This window comes from Pogona vitticeps, chromosome 3, assembly GCF_051106095.1.
Source record: "Pogona vitticeps strain Pit_001003342236 chromosome 3, PviZW2.1, whole genome shotgun sequence".
Taxonomy (NCBI): domain Eukaryota; kingdom Metazoa; phylum Chordata; class Lepidosauria; order Squamata; family Agamidae; genus Pogona; species Pogona vitticeps.
Window position 1 is genome coordinate 147,084,999 of NC_135785.1, and position 19,648 is coordinate 147,104,646.

The 19,648-nt window shown below is 42.1% G+C and overlaps 1 protein-coding gene and 1 non-coding gene across 2 annotated transcripts in view; both read left to right on the plus strand.

Moving 5' to 3' along the window:
• Positions 1 to 5,533: 5,533 nt before the first annotated feature.
• Positions 5,534 to 5,606, plus strand: TRNAF-GAA (transfer RNA phenylalanine (anticodon GAA)). The gene has a single exon. It is a non-coding gene; the product is annotated as a tRNA-Phe (tRNA).
• A 4,453-nt stretch (positions 5,607 to 10,059) lies between these two features.
• Positions 10,060 to 19,648, plus strand: part of DCT (dopachrome tautomerase) — a 61,798-nt gene continuing 52,209 nt past the window's right edge. The window contains exon 1 of the mRNA XM_020783559.3: positions 10,060 to 18,490. Within this exon, the coding sequence (XP_020639218.3) occupies positions 18,145 to 18,490 (346 nt within the window). The 5' untranslated portion in view covers positions 10,060 to 18,144. The remainder of the gene's footprint in view (positions 18,491 to 19,648) is intronic.

The window sequence follows — 19,648 nt, forward strand, 5'->3', positions numbered from 1 at the left end:
AGCAAACATGTCAGAGTGCCCCCTTTGTAAGATCATGGGGCGATACTTTTCAGGTACCACTAGCTGACTTCTGATCCCATCTCCCCCTTTTGAGATATTCCTCAGGGTCTCTCTATATAGAATTCCCTTTTTCTCTCGAAATCTCACTGGGGTTTCAGGTGTTAGCTGGGCGTCTGTCACCTGTTCCAAACACTTTTGGAGAGTGGCGTCTGCCTTTTGCTCTTGGCCAAATTTGCTGTCTGTGGTTAAGTTTTCCACCAAAGCTTCTGAACTCCCCTCTGCTTCCGTCTCGGGCTCATCAGTACCCCCCTGAACTGTCCCCGTGGTGGCTTGTGAGCGTGTAATCACTAGCACCCGTTTCACATGTTCAGCCAGGTCATTTCCCACGAGCACGGCTGCTGGCAGAGTCGATGAAATCGCTAGCCGCCAAACTCCCCTCCAGCCTTGAAAGTTCACAGGTACCTCAGCTACTGGCAGCGAGATCACCTGTCCCTCAATCCCTGCCACCTTTAGGCTCTCATTTGGGATGATATACTCCCTAGGAATAATATCTGGATGGCCCAGGGTCACCTGGGAACAAGTATCCCTCAGCCCCCTATACTGATGGTCAAGTATTCCTACGTCCACCCCTGCGGTTTCAAACAACTGCGAATCTGTTCTCACAAGTAAGCAGCGCTTGACCTCCACAAGAGGACCATTTTCCCCAGCCTGATCAGCAGATGTATCTGTTCCAGATTGAGTAGCCATGGCAACAGGCTCCCTCAGTGGCAAGGAGCTTTGCTCTTTCTGGACACAGAACACAGCCTTTGGCTTGGTTCCACTCAAATCATGAGGCACATTTCCTTTTAGCTGCTTTAATTTCTCACACTCTGAGATTAGATGGCCCTTTCCTTGACAGAAATAACATTTTCTGCTGTATTTTGAGTCTTTCTCATCTGGTTTTGGTTTTCCCTCCAAAATCTGAGGTCTTTGTGGTTTCATGTCTGAGGGCTTCCCTTCACCATGGGCCCCTCCCATTTGCTGGTTTTTCCCTGGTCCCTGAGAGTACTTGCTGTAGGTTTCTTTAGGTTTACCTATCGATTTCCCCTCACCTAAGGGCTTTCTTATTTGGGAAATAAAATCTGCGATCTCTGCCGCTTCTGCCACAGATTTCGGTTTCCTTTCCCTCACCTGGAACTTCAGTTCCCCATGCAGGACTGAATAAAACTGTTCCAGCGCTATCAGGTCTTTGAGCTGCTGGAAGGTCTCTGTTCCCTCCTGAGATAGCCATTTCTCTAGCAGCCTCACCAGTTGGGCCCCCACTTGGGTAAAAGTCTGCTCTGGTTTCTTGGTGAGTGACCTGAATCTCTGCCTCAGCTGTTCCGCATTTATCCCATGTCTGGCAAACACCAGTTTTTTAAACTCAGCGAAATCTTTTAGCAGTTCCTCTGGCATCTCTGCATAGACTTCTGCCAGGCTGCCACTGATTAAAGATCGCATGATGGTCATCTTCTCAGTTTCCCTTACTGAGAAGTCCACAAACGCTCTTTCCACTAGGGAAAAGAACACCTCTGGGCAATCTCCCTTGTGGTACACAGGGAATTTCTTCAGGTCAGTTTTAGACAATTGGTCTCCCTCAGAATCTCTATTGTTATTATTGTTCTGGTTCATCATTTCCAATTTTCTTAACTCAAACGCCATTCTTTCTTTTTTCAGAGCAATTTTCTCTCTTTCTAATCTTTCTTCTTTCTCCATTCTCTCTATTTCAAATTGCCTTTGTTTCTCTCTTTCCCTTTGCTCCATTTCAAATTGCCTTTGTTTCTCTTCCCTTTCTATTTCCCTCATCCTCAGTTCATGCTGTTGGGCTAGGAGCATTTTTCTGAGTTCTGGGTTCTGTTCTCCTGTGCTCTCATCCTGCACTGAGCCAAATTCATCCTCAGAACCTTGGTCTACCTGGGGTTCCCTCACTTCACCCATTTCTGCCATTTGGCTTCGAGTCAAGGGCATAATCCCCCCCCAGAACAGGCTGCTTTCAAAAGTCAAGCCTCAAAATAAAGCGACCACTTTTTTTTCTTTTTTTTTTCTTTTGCCTCAGAACCAGCCTTCTATAGATTGCTGCTGTTCTTTCAGCACTAACTTGCAACTGTTGCCAGCCAGAGTCTACCCCCCTCTGCTAGGCCTCTCAGCAGACAGGCTAGATCACTGCTACTTCACACAGTTTTGCCTCAGCCTTTTTCCCGCCAAAACAGGTTGCCTCAGAGCTCCCTAATCTAGTCTCCCCAGAGTTGGCACGTTCTTCCACTAGCGTACCTCCCCGTGAGGTAAGCCTAGAAGATTACCTACGCGCCCTCAGATTGTCCCTGACTAGACCCCCCTTGCTCTGGGCACACTTGCCAAGGCTTTGCTGGACCACTGGACAACTGGACCAGTCGTATCCCACACGCTGGACACCAATCAATGTGACAACCCCAGACCTACTGGAGTATGCCACAGTTCAACTAAGCTGCCACCAACCATTCCCTGTAAGGAGTCACACAGACCAGGAATGGATTTTCAACAAACAAAGGAATAAGGTTTATTTAAATAACACACAGGGAAAATAAAATGATCAAGTGAATAAGATACAGTAACGTGGCTTAGTCTCAATCATACATACACCAGTTTGGTTCACACAGAACACCTTTGAATAAAGCACACACCCTGAACCTATCAGTTCTGGCTACCCATACAGACACCTGAACCTATCAGGTAGGTACTGACTGACACACAGTAGTACCCTGTCTGACACACAGACTCCCACACCAGCTTCTTCTTCCCAGCTTCTCCTTCAGCTCTCCTGACTTCTCTTCACAGGCTTCACATATATATACAGTACAGCCCCTCCTCCTGATGTCCCGCCTTCCACTCCCCATAGGATGGAACTTTCCCTCCAACCCATGACAGACAGGTAACATCAGTGCTGTATGTAACAAACTCCTTCGCCATTAATGCCAAAAGCACTCAAGCCACATTCTGTAATTTGACATTTTTGCAGCTTCAAGCATGAGAGGATGCTGAGTGATTGGTCTTTCACATTCATATTAGCTCCGTTTAAATCTGTGCTAGCCATTGGTGATGTAGTCACCCATGTAACTATTCAGTGGGGCATTTCACTTCATTTGAATATGCTTATCGCCTGTGTTTAGTTACCGGTATTTGCCTGTGATGTTGGCATGCTAGCAGTAGCTCTACAGGGGCCAGAAGCCACTAGCATGATAATACCACAGGTTATAAGAGGATAAGATACTGGCTATGTGGAATGCTTATATTAGCAGGTGGTTTGTCCAAGGTCAGTGCAGCCTTGAAAATCCAGAGAAACTTAACCGAGAATGCTTTTATATTAAGTAAAAAGGAATGGGGAGTATTCTTACCTACATATAGTAAAAGGTAACTATAGTATAATCTGGTTGCAAATGAAGTGAGTTGGATATGATTACTTAAACAGGAATGTATTGTGAGCTTTGGCCTAATTCCCTCAATCTAATTCCTGAAACAGAATTATTTTTCATGGTTTCACTTGATTTTAATGATAAATTCTTGTAAAAATTATTATAGTTAGCTGATTCCGTCAAAGGTACACCTTAATATTGATGTGAATTATGTGGAGCAATTTGTTCATTAGGGTCAATTATGTCAGTTTAAAACTTGGATAACTACTGCTTGAAAGCAGTATTTCATGTGACTGAATTACCTTCATAGTCGAACCCAACACTAAATTGGATTATGCTGGGTGTGTTTTATGTGTGCATTTGGCTTACATGTATTGTCTTGAAATCAGATTGTCTACAAGATACATTTTTATGTTCAGTACTTCATTACATTGCTCTGAGTAAAAAACTGCATTTTAGTCATTGTACTTAAGCAGCGGTAATCTACATCCAGTACTCGTGCACGCCCATACTGGGCAAATGTAATCCATCAACCAGTCAGATGTAAAAACCATAGGGGTGGAAGAGGACTAGGAAAGATGTGTAACCCTCCAGCTATTGTTGGAATGCAAGTTCCATTATGATAGTGAATAGTGTAGAATGATAATTGCAACTTGACCTTGTCTCGAGACCACAATGTTATTCAATTTAGAATTAAAAGATTTTAAGACCAGTAATTTGTTCCAAATACCAGAACTGAATGAAGCTGATAATGTGTTACCCACTCCCACTCAGTTAAAGCTTTCTTTACTTTGAATTATATCTTGATAATATATTTTTTGTGTGTTGCTCTGTTGCTGAACAATTGGAAATTGAAAATCCCTGCCATTCTATTTTGGATCACCCAGAGATCCAACTGTAGATTCTGATCTCTCAGATTTTCTTTCCAGCTTAAAATCATTGTAAATGGAGTAAAGGTGAATTTTAAGGCTGGTTGGGGAGGAATAACAGAGTCTATCTGTAAAGAGAAAGTGTGACCTACAGCAGAAGATTTTGCCCACTGGCAAGCATATATGCCTTACTAATGTTATGTCTCTGAGGTGCTTCAACTACTGTACTTTGTATCGATTTTATTTTCTTGCAACACAACCCAGCAAAACCTCTCTCCAAATCAATTGTACTGTATTTCCTTGCCTGTGAATCTTAACCGAAATCAGCGGGTTTTACAAAGTGAACAGGGCTTGGATTGTGATGCTGGTCGCTGTGGAAACTTTCAAAGAAGGAACTCTGTTTTGGCACATACAGCAAAACAACAACAATTTGTCAGTGTCAGGTTATAGTCCACGAAAGTTAATATTGAAACAAACCTGTTAAGTCCTAAAAAGGTGCTACAAGGCTTTGCTTTATTCTTTCCCTTTTGGTCAAGTTTTTACACGTGCAAGATCGTTACGTGTAAGGAGGGGACTTCAAGGTATAAAGATTTGCCGACCTGGGCGGGAATCGGGTCTGTTTTAAATGTTCCTTTAATCGCAGTTCGTTCTTTCATCCACTGAAAACAAGAGACCCGTTTCCCCTCAGAAGAAAACCGTTCACATTTGAGAGACCTCACCTCAGGGACTCCCATCTATGACGTGCCCTTTTATGACAACAATCATGAGCATGAGAGCGATGAAGAAGGATCATCCTTTACCTATCTTGGTCAAAACTGAAATTATTATTGTCTCGATCAATAGACGATCACCCAAGCAAGCCACCAGAATTTATCCCTGGTATGTGTAAGGTAACAAATTGTCGTAAAACGACGGTCTTTAACATGTTTTAAAATCCCACCACCCGCGATTTTTTAAAAAATCCTTTTCCCTTCCTGAAAAAATATTGCGACGTTCATGTGAGAGACGCCTCAGAACCACCGGCGTTTAAAAAACGTGCATATCTGAAAGGCTCCTGAAGTAGCTGGGATGTTTTTGCCATTTAAGGCAATATCATTAGAGCTAATAAAGAGCAATTGTGACGCAATTGACAACGAGACACTGTCAAAACGGCACATTTTTGAAAATCTAGAGTGATCGTTTGCGAGGGCGGAAAAAAGGAGAGAAAGAAAACTGAAGTGCTTTTTGTAGTCTGCTGTGAAAAGCGATCGACCAGCCGCCGAAATAGCTCAGTTGGGAGAGCGTTAGACTGAAGATCTAAAGGTCCCTGGTTCGATCCCGGGTTTCGGCAGGTATCATTTTTTTTTCCCTCTTGAGAAAATCCTCCCTTGCTCCCGGAACGTCATTGTTATCTTGCTCATTGAAAAAAAAAAGCGAGTCTCACGATTTCTCATGACTACACCTGACTTCAAGTCCCTTAACGTGGATCTTCGCAAACTACAGTATTTCATTTAAACTTGCGAATCTATGCATTTTGAGCGTCTGGATATGCCTTTTCGTTGTGATTCCTCTAAAACTGGCGTATGGACGCTCCCAGATCTTTGTAAGTATACGCGTTCCCCCCAAAGCTGACCTCCAATCATAGCGCTAATTCTTGGAAGCAAGTACTGTATCCCATTTCGCCCCCCCTTCACCCCCCTCTGCCTCATTACTAGCTTCCTGCCCTACTCATAGTTTAACGCACTATATTAATTGGTGAACCAAGCTACGTATGAAATGGCAGCTGTGCAATGTTTTTCGTGATGCAAAGAAAAGGAGGGAGGTTTTCTTTCTTCGGTACCTAAAACTTGATGTGGAAAGAAAAGGCGGATTCATGAAATCAAGGAGGGATCCTCATTATTTCATATGATTTTTATGTGAGATCCTTACAACTCACAATCAAGTCATAGCTCTCCTATATACTCACAGACTCCCCTCCCCGCAAATCATGGATCCTTTGGCACATGGCTTTGCAGTGGTGTGAAATGTAGATTTAAGGCACAGATCTTCATGATTTCATATGATTTTTGGATGCAACCCTCCCGAATGATATAATGGCAATAGGAAAACCAGCTAGATCCCACTTGCACCCATAGACTACACCACAGAAATCGTGAGCCTTTCAGTGCATGGCTTTGCATTGGTACAAAAATCTGGTTATGAAGTGTGGGTCCACATGATTTTTCTAGAAGATCTCTCCAAACTACTGTCCACTCATAGGTCCCATCTGCACCCGCAGACTACAATACAGAAATCATGGGTGCCTCGGTACATGGCTTCCCAGTGATGCAAAAAATGGCAGTCCAAGGCATGGATTCTCTGGGATCCACATTATTTTCCTGTAGGATCACCCCCCAAACCATTGCCAAATAGCAAATCCCATTTGTACCCAGAGACTTCAACATAGAGATCATGAGTCCTTCAGAGGGTGTCACTGCAGTGGCCAACTGCACTGGTAACATCCCGCATAGATTACTGCAATGCGCTCTACATGGGGCTGCCTTTGTGTAAGAAAGTTCGTCCTTTCCCTTAGGCGGCCCCTCCATTTCGGCGGGAAACAATAAAGGTTGAGTCTTGATAACTTTAACAGCAGAAACTTTATTTTCTCCTACCTCTTCCAGCACACTCTTATCTGGAGATCCCACAGATCTCAGGAATTGATTACCAAGCAGATGCCCTCCCCCCTGAGCAGCAGAGAGAGACAATACACAGCCCTGTTAAAGGACATAATTTGGGCACAACTCCTTCTCATACAGGGGAACTGTCCTAATCTCTTCTAAGACACAGCTATGGAAGTTTCAGGAAATCTCCCCTCTATTCCTAAAGGTGATCTTGTCCTACATGGAGAACTTGTAAAAGCCACTTTTTGGGTAACAGTTCCCCTACTCCAACCTCCAATTTGTCTTGTGAATGCTAGGAATCATTGTCTAAAAAGGTAACTTTTACAAGCTATAAGTATGTAGTGATCATTTATGTCAATTCCTGGAGCTCAGTTCTTATGAGATGCTGGAGAACAAAAGATGGGAGGTGATGATGGTCTGCATGGTCTGCTTGAGGCTTTCATGGAGTACCTCTGGAAATAGGAGTTGGGGCTAGTTGCTGGAGCCCTGGTTTCATCCCATGGCACTCTTATACCTTCAGTTTCTGACCTGCTGTGTCTTCTCATCTCAGTGTCACTAAGCAGCAATAACAGGAGCACAAGGAAGAGTAGTCACCATGTGAGACCAGTCCGGTGGAGTCTGCATCATCTTGGGCAAGGATGAAAGGATGTCTTCCCTACCCTTTCCATCTCATTCCACAGCTTGCTGCAAGATGGCCAACATTGTGGTTACTGAACTGGGCTTAAATTCAAGGCTCAGCTACACATTACATGTGCAAACAGGCAGGAATTCTGCTACTAGATTGCAAGAAAGCATTGGGAGCTGGGATGTTGCTATGGAAAAATGCCAGCTGCCCGCTGCTTCTCCCTGTAAATGTTGCTTCCATCCAACACTGCAGGATTCTGAAGCCTGTTTCAAGTATGAAACATGCATATAGAGGAAAACTGGATGGTGGGTGGTCTTGCACTGGGGAATGGGGTTCTTGAAGGAAGATGAAAGCACTTGTTCCTTGTTCTTGTGGCTTCTCCACCATATGTGTCCCCATCAGCTTTACAGTCACTCCAAGTGGTAAGGTACTCAATGCACAAGAAGGATCTTCTCAGAGAAATCTCTGGATGTTTATTGTCTGAAGAGGCCTCCTTTTTTAAAAAAAGAGAACCAACTTTCTCCAGAGGGAACCTTGTGAACTAAAGAGGCAAGTGGGCTTCAGGGTGAGTGTCTGAACTTCCAGTTAATTTGTTGCTTTAATTTACAGGATTTGATTAGCATGAACCTTCAGTTAGCCCATGCTGCAGCCTTGATGGCTTTTGACCTTCCATTGGATTTGGGAAGATACTCTTTTCTCAGCTGGGGGACAGAAAGGGATGCCCTGGTTTGGCCCATGTACCTACCATGTAACCCCCCAGGCTTCCCCTCAGTATCAGAGCTAGGCCACTGGCAGGTATTGACATGCAACGCTTGGTGGATAGTAATCATTTCTATAGGTTGATTCCTGGTGGTCTACCAGTTGCTGGAAAAGTATGGGAAGTGATGGTTGACTGCATGAATTGTTTGCAGCTTTCTGGGACAGTAACTAGAAATAGGTTTCAGGACTAGTTGCTGGAGCCCTGCTTTCATCCAATGGGGCTCTTGTGGATTTAGTTTCTGAACAGTTGGGCCATCTCCCACAGCACTGTCAGCAAGCATGTATGATGAGATCCAAAGGAGGAAGAGGAGCCACACGAGACCAGGACTGGGTAAGGAATGAAAGGATGCATTCTCTCACAGAGGAACCTCCCCCTTCCCTCCCATACCACAGCATGCTGCAGGATGGTCAACACTGTGGTTACTGAGGTAGAGTTACATTCAGGGCTCATCTACACATTGTATATGCAAAGAGGCAACAATTCCTGCCCCTAGATTGCAAGAAAGCATTGGGAGCCAGGATGTTGCTGCAGAGAGATGTCAGCTACCCACTGCTTCTAAACATTGTGTAGGCGCACCTTTCTCCTAAAGGAAAAGGCACAGCACTTCCACCCTGTAAGAAATGATGTCTCAGTTGTAGCCTTTTCTTCACTACAAAGCATCACACAGAAGGGGCCAATGGATTCTGATAAGTACGAAAGAGGAACAGGGATTTCACCCAATTCTTGCCAAGAGCAGCTTCTTCCAGATACTCCTAACTCTGCACTATTTCTCCTCCTGCTATACAGGAGGGTCAGAGGTGTGGGAACCTTCACACAGGTAAGCCAGTAATGTAGAAGACATATAGCAGCCCTTCCTTTGGCTCTTCCTCCTTGCTTGTATTACTTTCCTATTGAATCTATCAGGACTATGTTTAACACAGAAGACTGAGTCAGATGGGTTGCCAGATCCTACCCTGTTTCCCTGAAAATAAGACCTAACCTGAAAATAAGCCCTAGTATGATTTTTCAGGATGCTTGTGGTATAAGCCTTACCCCCCCCCCAATAAGCCCTAGTTGAGTGAAAGCCTGCCCTCCACAACTGTGCAGCAACCGGAAGATGACATGACTGTATTTGAATAAACATAGATTGTTGTACATGAAAAAATTAAACATCCCCTGAAAACAAGCCCAGCTGCTTTTTTTGGAGCAAAAATTAATATAAGACCCTGTCTTATTTTCGGGGAAACGTATTTCCATAAGAGGAACAATTTCTTAAAGACAAAACAAAAACAAACCATCCTTACTCAGCTTAAAATCCCATAAAAACCACAACCCCACACTGTCAAAACAGGCTTCTTATGGGGATGATCTTGGGGCGGAGACAGCTTTGCTTTGGAATGAATGAATGAATGCCTGATTTTGATTCCCGGGATTCTATGTGGACTTAATCATGGTCCTTGGTGGAAATGCTGCACAATGTTCACAGTCTCCATGCTGAAGCATGGGAACCAACACCCAGGTAAGCTGTTCCCAGCTGAAGGAGAAGTGGAAAATCAAAGGATTGTAGCCGAAGAGGAAAGGCCCAAATGGCCCAGTTTTTTTTAGTTCAGAAGAAGGAAGGCTGTAGGGAGGACATCACCTCTGAACAGCAGGAAGAGTCCATCAGCAAACTCACATGCCACAACAAGCCAGGAATCTTAGCTTGTTGCGTGTAAGAGGGTGTTGTTGCTCATGGCTAATCCCTTCTATTTGCAGCAGTAGCTCCTGTAGCTCCCTGATGGTTAAACTAAGGGACTGTGCCTTCCATATTCCACTTGTATGTGGATACAGTTTTTTGTCTGAACACAATCAGAGGGTTAGAGTAGATCAATGGACATATATGGTTCTCAACCTTAGTCTTGGTTCACCACAAGGAGGTGTGCTGAGTCCCCTGGGCTATCCCCTCTATACATATGATTGTATTTCTGCTTATAACAGCCATATCAGTGTTAAGTTCACAGATGACACCACAGTAGGGCGCCCCACATTGGAGGTGGGATGATTTATTAAATGGTGTAGTGAGAATAACTTGCTTCTATATACTTAAAAACTAAGGAGCTTGTAATAGACTATAGGAAGAAGGGATGGCTATTCCACCATTATTCATCAGTGGAGACTGGGTAGAAAGTGTGAGTGTTTTATGTTTTTGACTGTCCATACTGAGGAGAACATGACATGGGGCATAAATACTGCAGAGGTACTGAAAAAGGCTCAACAGAGCTTGTACTTTCTGTGAGGAGAAAATTACTCCAGAGGTTGATTAATATAGCACAGAAGACTGTTGGGTGTTCCTGCCCCACATTGGAGGAACTGTACAGGTCCCACAGTCTTTAAAAAGCAGAAAATACTATAAAGGGCACCTCCCCTCCTGGACACTCTTTGCTTGAACTACGGTCATCAGGAAGATGATATCAATCTATTAAAACAAAGACGAATTGATTTAAAAACAGTGCGTAATGTGAACTTGAGTGTTTTGTCATGCCCAACCTGTAACAAGGTTCCTAATAATTTAGAATTGCTGGTTTCCAGGGCGGCAGGAATGTGGAGGGGTAAGATCCCTGAGAGCTGTCCCACCTCTCTTCTTTTCTCTAAATATTTTAATTTAGGAAAAATTGCAGCCTGGGGCAATGAACCTGAATCTCACCCTCTCTGGAACCATCAACCATGCAGTGCACAAGTAACACAGCCCCTTATCTCCCACCCTGTTCTGTGCCATTATTAGCATTTTTCTACCACAAGCAACAAAGAGATGTTTGCAGTTCTGTTTTATAAGTCACGATTTCTACAGTTTCATCCTGAAATCCAAAATTATACTCAGCAACAAGAAGGTTAAGACAAACATATGTATATAAAAATAGTTGTTAAAATGAAGCTTTGTTCCATCCCATTTCACAATGTTCCTACATTTTTCTTGGGGAACAAGGGTATAAGTGGATACAAGAGTTTGAACAGCAAATTTCATTATGGGTTAAACTAAATTTTAATTTCAGAGAATTTACGGCTATGAAAAGCTATACTATCCTGAAATAAAATCTTTCATTTGAAAGTTAGGATGGCAGATTTGTAAGATATTCACCAGAGCCCTTTCTTTTCAGCCAAAGTTCTCAGGAGTTCTCAACAGTTCTCAGCAGTAGCTCTCGCCTCGAGGAAGGTATGAGTAGGGCCCTCTCTACAGAACCTTTTAATACCTTTTTCTAGGGGAATCAAAATAAGGCCAAAATGTTTTTCCAGCCCCTCCTTGCCCTCCCAACCCCAGAATAAAATGCGAGACACTGATATGGGTTAAAAAATATGGGCCACGCTTTATTAATATACATCAATATTCCAAACTTTTCATTCACAAGGAGGGGTCTGCCGTAGTGCGGAAACCATCCAATGGTGTATCTAAATACTCCTAGGTCAATGAAAGGGCGAGTCCCCGGCCCCAGGCTCCAGCGACCTTAAGGATAGCAGGAACCTGGCTGGCCGCTAACAAACACCCCTAGACCTTGATCCCCCTTTATTTGAGGGTTGTCAGTCTGGAAGTGGCCCAGCGCATCTTCCCACCACAGGCACTGTAATTGCATGATCCGCAGTGCCAGGCGGTAGGATGTACTGTTGGCTTACTTGAAATTACAATGTTTGTTTTTCTATCAATTATAAACAAGAAGCTGAGTATTTCCTACCCCCCTACAGTGGAGATTTTTTATCGCTTTAAGCCTGTGAAAAAAAATCTGCATGTCTATCACTGATTATCTGGGTTTATGAAAGATGTGTTCACAAACCAGAATCAACAACTTAAAAATATCTAGGCCTCAACTGCTTTTGAGGCCACAGTAGTAACATAAATTTGTCTTTTTTAATTGAAGGAATAGTTCTAATGGAAATCTAATTTCAAAATTCATACTTTGCCTTCTTAGAAAACATATAAGTTCCTGGCTTATGATATTCCCATGAACTAATGGTCTGAAAAGTGTCCTATCATTAACATACCTCCTAGGTCTTGCAGATTAAAGGCTGGAACTTCCTTTGTGGAGTAAGCAGTTGCATTCGTCTTTTTCAGCATGGATAGCCTATGTTCTCTAGGCTCATTTTTATAATTTCAGGATGGTTTAGAATCTTGATGCTCATGTATGTATGCATATTTATGTGTGTATTGCAGTTCCTAATCTTAATCTTATTTAAAAACAATTTGAAATGAAGTCCATAAGACATAAGGAATCCCATGTTGTTATTTCTGTTACTAAAAGAATAATGGTTTCACTAAAATGTCTGGTTCCTACGTCCTCTGTACCAAAAGCCTGCCTATCTCACTTCAATGGCAACACGGGTTTTATAATTACAAAACAACAAAACAGAGAAATGTATTGTTGCTACAGCTTGAAATTAATGCTGTCTTCTCTTACAGTCAAGTTATACACCTACACTTCGATGTTAGTCCCTCTGCATTAAATAATAGAACCTTCTCTCAGGATGGCATTTGAGAAGAGAGAGACTCTACTATGAAGGCATCAAAACATCTCTATAGATTAATGTTGGGATTCTGTCCATTGGGTGACTAAATAGTTCAGTGGTTTAGATATTTGGCTGTGGAGACAGAAGCTGGGAGTTTGATTCCTCACTGCGAGTAGTGCCAGTACTTCTGAATATTAGCTATCTAAAAAAACCTGAAAAGGGTTACCATAAATCAGAATTGATGGCACACAATTATTATTATCATTAGCTAGTTAGGTAGCTAAGGTTTCCTCCTCCCCTTTCCTCCAATCTACAAGCATGGGAAAACAGCTGTGTTCCCTAAATTTTACACTAACACGAACTCATCTGGGTGTGAGAGACATGTGATTATTCTTTAGAGCTAGTAAGTTTACTGTAGTACTTCATGCTTTATTAAAACCCAAGTTCATTAAAATGTCAACCTCAAGAAAAGAAATTTGACTGACCAATGAGCACACTCAACAAAGCATTCAGTGTACAGAAGATCTTTAACTCTGACACTTATGCCTCTGGCTTGCCTATTTCATTAAATGGTTCTTTGTGCCTACTTACTTGATTTACGTACTTGCAGAAGGGTGCCTATCTTGGTGCTCAATCATTTCCTGAGATCATTCTTTGAAGGACCTTTCTGAAGATGCAAAACATCTTCTAAGGAAGTGCTAATAAGATATATTTTTGAAAGATGACAAAATGATATTTATACAATGGCAATTCTTGGGAAAATTACTTTTTTAAATCCCCAGAATTTACAACTCAGCATAATCAATAATCTTGCCAAGATTTCAGTAAACCCTTCTGGTCAGAGCCATTGAACCTGAACTCATTCACAGAAAGCATGTGATCTCCTTGTCTTCTTTTATTTTTGATTGCGGTGCATCAGTGGTGATAAAGTTTCTTTTCCTTTTTTGAGGTTTATCACATCTGAGTATTGTTTAAAACAGGAGTGAACTATCAAAGTATCTGAACTAACCTGAGAGTCACAAATCCTTTCCAATCTTCTTTAAAATATCTAGAGAGCTACCAATAGCTTGAGATCTACCATCTGCTCACCTCTGACTTAAAACAGCGGCAAAATGTTTTTGAGCAGGTGTGACAATGAGATAAAAAGAATATGCACATTCACAACAGGAAACAAAATCTTTTTCCAAACACTTTTGACTCTTACGAATTGGAGTTTGTATTTTGTGATGTCATTTTACTAGCACAAGATCAGTTGTGCTAGTGGATGCACCTTTCAGAATCAGTACAGGGAATATCTCCAATACACACGTGCAAGCAGTCGTGGACATATTTACAAAATATTGTAAACCAAAGAAACAGCCCTACCCTGGTAGCATCATGATAGATTTAGAACTGTGTTTCCAACGTAAGCTAATGCTTTCATTCATTCATTCATTCATTCATTCATTCATTCATTCATTCATTCATTCATTCATTCATTCGTTCACTACCTATTTACTTACAGGAGTTAGATTCAGACTGCGTCATACTTAGAACAGACTCACTGAAATCAACCAAGCCCCGCGTATTGGTTTCAATGTGTCTATTCTGAGGGTGACTAAGATCTGGTACCAACCCAGTGGCCAGAATCCTATTGATCATTCGTGCTGGTGTTAAGTGCAATGATGTAAATTACAGTGGCAAATAGTTAATGAGTTGCTACTTGTATGTTTTGTTGTGCACCAATTGTGTGAGCGATGTATGATGAAGGGTGGTAACTAGTTAATTAACAGCACTGTGCCATTGCAGTTTATGATCAAGCTTATGCAGTATAATTAGCCAGTAAAATTTTTGCCAATAGTTCTATGCCAGTAACTAACAATTTTTCTAGGGCCACATTACAATGAAGGTTGGTCTGGAAAAATTAAAATATAAAATGAAATTATAAGCCATAAAATAAAAATGCAGCATAACTTCTCGAGCAACAGATACTAAATAAGATCAACAAATCTCTCTAGTAGCAACAGAGAGTACACCAACTCAGCTTTGACATGGTAGAATTTTTAAATCATGGGGAAAGAAAAAGAGGGTGCTGGGTGAGCCTCTCTGGAAAGAATATTCCACACCTGGAGTGTCTCCTTGTCCAATTAGCCATCCTCATATCTCCACCAGGCAGGAATATTTGGAGAATGTAATTATTCCCACTGTTTTCAGTACAGTGGACCCTCTACTTACGGAATTAATCCGTATTGGAATGGTGGCTGCAGGTCGAAAAGTCTGTAGGTCCAGTCTGCATTGACCTACAATGCATTGAAAACCGATTAATCCCGTAACCGTCCATTTTTGTTCCGTTTTTGTTCCATTTTGGTTTTTTTCTGGTCTGTAAGTCAATTCTCCGGCTGCAAGTCAAACCTAAATTTTGCGGCCAGAGAAGTCTGTAACTCGAAAAGTCTGTAAGTCGAGCCGTCTGTAAGTCGAGGGTCCACTGTAGTAGAATAAATTACAGATATCAATAATTTCAAAACAACCAACAGCAGTGCCTACAATTTATAAACTATCTGAAATATAGTGGAGGTCTACCAAAGATGAACTCATGATCTGGATGTGGGAGTTCCAATTTAGGCAGTCTTTAGGAATTAAAACAAAGATGTGGGAGTTCCAGCCAAAGGGCCAAATCCTCATTTCAGCATTCTCCTCCTCTTTGGGCTCCACCCCTTCTCCCTGTGCAGTGGAATTAGGAACTTCTGTTGTTGTGTCCACTTAATGATTGGAAGTGATAGTAGGGATTCCCTTGATTTTACTCATTCTGTGTCTTCCATTTTGGGAAAGCTTGGGTTAAGCAAAGCCATCTTCCAAATGAATCAACTGGAGAAGTACTCCGTAAGGTTATGCATTCTTGGGGGAAAGTGTGTGAGGAAATTGAGAGTGGCTTTAAAAATTAAGTAAACTTCCTCTAATTATGCAGCAAGTAAAATATTCAGACAGGAACCTACAGAGGAGAATGGCTTCAAGCGTCCCTTAGTAGACCACTCCTTATTTGTTAGTTTTCCTCAGCTAGCACTTATTGTCTCAATGCATTCACTCAGAATCTGGCAATGAGAGAATAAAATGTTTCTGTTTACTTACAGTTTTTCATAGACAAAAGCAGCCATCATAATACTGTGGACCCTCGACTTACAGACAGCTCGACTTACAGACTTTTCGAGTTACAGACTTCTCTGGCTGCAAAATTTAGGTTCGACTTGCAGCCAGAGAATCGACCTACAGACCAGAAAAAAACCAAAATGGAACAAAAATGGAACAAAAACGGCCAGTTACAGGATTAATCAGTTTTCAATGCATTGTAGGTCAATGGAGACTCGACCAACAGACTTTTCGACCTGCAACCACTGTTCCAGTACGGATTAATTCCGTAAGTAGAGGGTCCACTGTATATAAAAATGTAAACTTGTTACATCACTGAGTTTAAATGGTTAATTAGCTTCATTACTGACTTACTGGTTACACAGCTGACAGAATACTTCACTCTAACTGTCCAACTGACAAACTCCATTGCTAACACTGATCTAACTGAATCCTGACTGGAGAAACGTTGGGACAAAGTATCTGAAGTAGCAAGGAAACAATTGACTGCTAATGAGTAGACAGACATTCAACCCCAGTCTAGAAAAGTTCCTCCCATCCAAAACCCCTTAAAGGTATCTGTAGCGGAATGCAAAAAGGTGATGTCATTCCTGCCTGTCCATCACAGCAGCTAAGGGGGAAGAGCCAAGGATAGGGCAGGAGGGGCAGAGCTAGAGTGACAGGGAGTTGGAGAGACAGTTAGACAAGGGGAGTTAGATAGAGTTATGGAGTGTCAGGGTTTAGGAGAAGGAAGGAGACGGTTAATGATTAGATCTTAGGGAGTTAGAAGAGGAAAGTGAGAAGTTTAAAACACATTGAAGAAGCAGGAATGAATGTATAGAGTCACTAGGAGATCCAAGATGCCATTTGGTGAAGTTTTTGCATCCAAATGGCACACAGACCTGAAGCAACCCTATTTGGTCCCCACCAGCCTGCAGTCAGAAGTGGAAGGAGACCAAAGGGGGCAAGGAGGAGAATTTTGTTTGCTTGCTTGTTTTTTTCTCAAACAACCAGTCAAGAAAAGCAAACCAACCCCCCCCTCCTCCTCTCTTCCTTCCTCTGCAGTTCCTCCACTTGCACCTTTTAAAAAGCCAAGCCATGGCCAGACAGCCAGTCAGACAGGGGCATGCACACAGGAGAGTTTAGCTTTTGAAAGCCAGCCTCTGAGTAGAGATGGGGGTATTCGTATACGAATATCTTCACACTGCCGGACTTAAAAACGGTCTGGCCCCTCAGGCTGGACCATCCACTCATGTGTCCTGCTGCAGCGCTGATTCTGCTCATCCTTCCAATCGCACTTGGAGTGCCGTTCTCTTCCCACTTGGCAGCCATGCAGGGAGACTTGTCCCCCGCTCCCCCTGCCTATATTTGCCATAGGGATTTTTTTAAAAATGACTTTTTAATTGTTTCAAACTACTTTAAATTTTGCCTCTAATTTAATTCCAATGGCTAGAATCCTATTGGTAGTTCATATTTACATAAGAGAAATTCCTACAATCTTATCACTCATTAATGAGGTGCTACATGTGTTCCTGATTGCCTGCCTGAAGTTAACCAGCACTTTGGTAATGAGTGCAATTTGCTGCCAAGACTTATGCAAGTGTAAATTGCCAGTAGGATGCTGGCACCTGTTACATTCTTTAAATTGTGTTTTAATTCTTTTATGCTTTCATTTTTTAATTCAGCATCCAACTGTGCTATCTTTTATCCCATATTTGGCAGAAGGGGGATTTATTCATAATAAAATTATTTATCCTTAATACATTAAAATAATAAAATAGTTTCTGTCCAATGAAATAATTTTACAATGCATGTTATATTTTCTACATGGAAACTTACATCTTTAAGCATGCAACATGAACACCCATTGCAGGGGTTTTGCAAAGTCCTTAGAGAGCAAATCAAAGACTTTTGTTTCCCTGATCCAGAGCCAATGGCCTTCAGACATATCCTCCACGACTCAAGAGGCCTTTTTTCTCCTTGATGTCATGTGCTAAACATAAAGGTTGGCAGAAGGCTAATCCTCCTAATTATAGTATGCTGACCCCAAAATAAAAAGCCCCCAGCTCTGGCCCCTTGGCAGACAAAGAACTAAATGGTCTGTCTTTTAACTACATTCTTGCCTCGGATTAAAGGAACAGCACAAGCTTGAGCCTTGTAAGCAGTGAGGAACAAAAGAAACCCTCTTACTCTGGCATGTAAAATCTGCCTCACATATTCAGTCCAGAGGCTGCTAATCAAAATTGCTTTCACTCTTATCACACCAGCTGAAATATTCACAGGTTGAGTGATGAGGCTGAAGAAACTTTGGAACATGACACCGACAGTCTTGCTGCTCCAGTGGAGGAAGCTGCTTTTCTGGGTCCTGCTTGGTTTTCTGTGCCTCTTGTGGCCTCCAGAAGCCAAGGCACAATTCCCACGAGTGTGCATGACTGTGGAGAGGATCCAGGCCAAGCAGTGTTGCCCAGCATTGGGGTCTAATCCCGACAATGTGTGTGGTTCACAGCAAGGCAGAGGTGCCTGTAGGGAGGTGCAAGTGGACACCAGACCGTGGAGCGGTCCCTACACTCTTCGCAATGTGGATGACCGGGAGCGCTGGCCACTGAAGTTCTTCAACCGAAGTTGCCAGTGCACAGGTGAGAGGGACAGAGGGAGGCTCTCCAGTTTTGATGCTTCTCGAGCATTGGAAGAAGCCTAGAAAAGTCCTGCAATTCTGCCAGATTTCATCCGCTTCCCATGCTTGTTCAACATTTAGTTTTGCAGGGGCAAAAGTATACTTACTCTGGAGTGAGCGAGTCTGTCTGTCTGTCTGTCTGTCTCTCTCTCTCCATCTAATCTTATTAGCACCTGAATGCTTGTACTGAATTTTGTTGACTGTTTCCTGTATTGTTCTTTTCCTATTCACATTTTAAAAATGTGTTCAAGGACACAGCAAAGAAATGGCTGCAGGCACACCTCTGAGATTTCACACCTAAATCTAGATTTCACACCTAAATCTGGATTTCTCCCACTAAACAGGGAGACCTCCAGATGCCATTGCTAGGCTATTTACTAATTTTTGTTAGATGCCTGTTCAGGAAATTTAAGGTGGATCTTCAGCCATTCTCAGACTTTCCTTCATGAATTATATTCACTGCTTGTCAAGAAAGATACAGAAAAACAACAGATCCATGCTTAGTCATATTTCAAGTAAACCCACTGCTATAGATGGGTGTTCAGTTAGTTTAGATCCAAGTGCATTTACTATTATTTGTGCCCCACTCTCCAGACAGGCAGACAGTTCTGGGAGAAGAGCATTAGATTAGTTGCATTTGAGTGTGACAGCATTAGAGATTTATTATACCCTTGCAATATATATTTGATTTGTAGGTTTATAGGTAAAGTATATTAGAAATAAACAGATTCCTACAGCACTAAGAAAATTCTAAAGAAAGTACTCTTGTACACCACAATTGTTGATTTCTAATCATTATGCAGCTTAAAGATTCTATGGATTGGATCAATATATTAATGTATAGAGTAGATTGACACAAAGCAATGGGACCGAGGTTAATTATTACTAAATCCCATTTACTTCATAATATCTGCTCTAAGGATGACTATGCTTGAATATGACCCCTGTCTCTTTCTACAACAATATAATCCTATCCCAATCTATCCAGAGCAATTGCAATGTGAAGTTGTTAATGTTTGCTACATTGCCACACTTCCTTTTCACTACAAAGCAGTGCTAAAGGTGACTTTCAAGTACCATAAAACAGTCCAGAAGCAGAGAAATAGAACACAGATTCAAT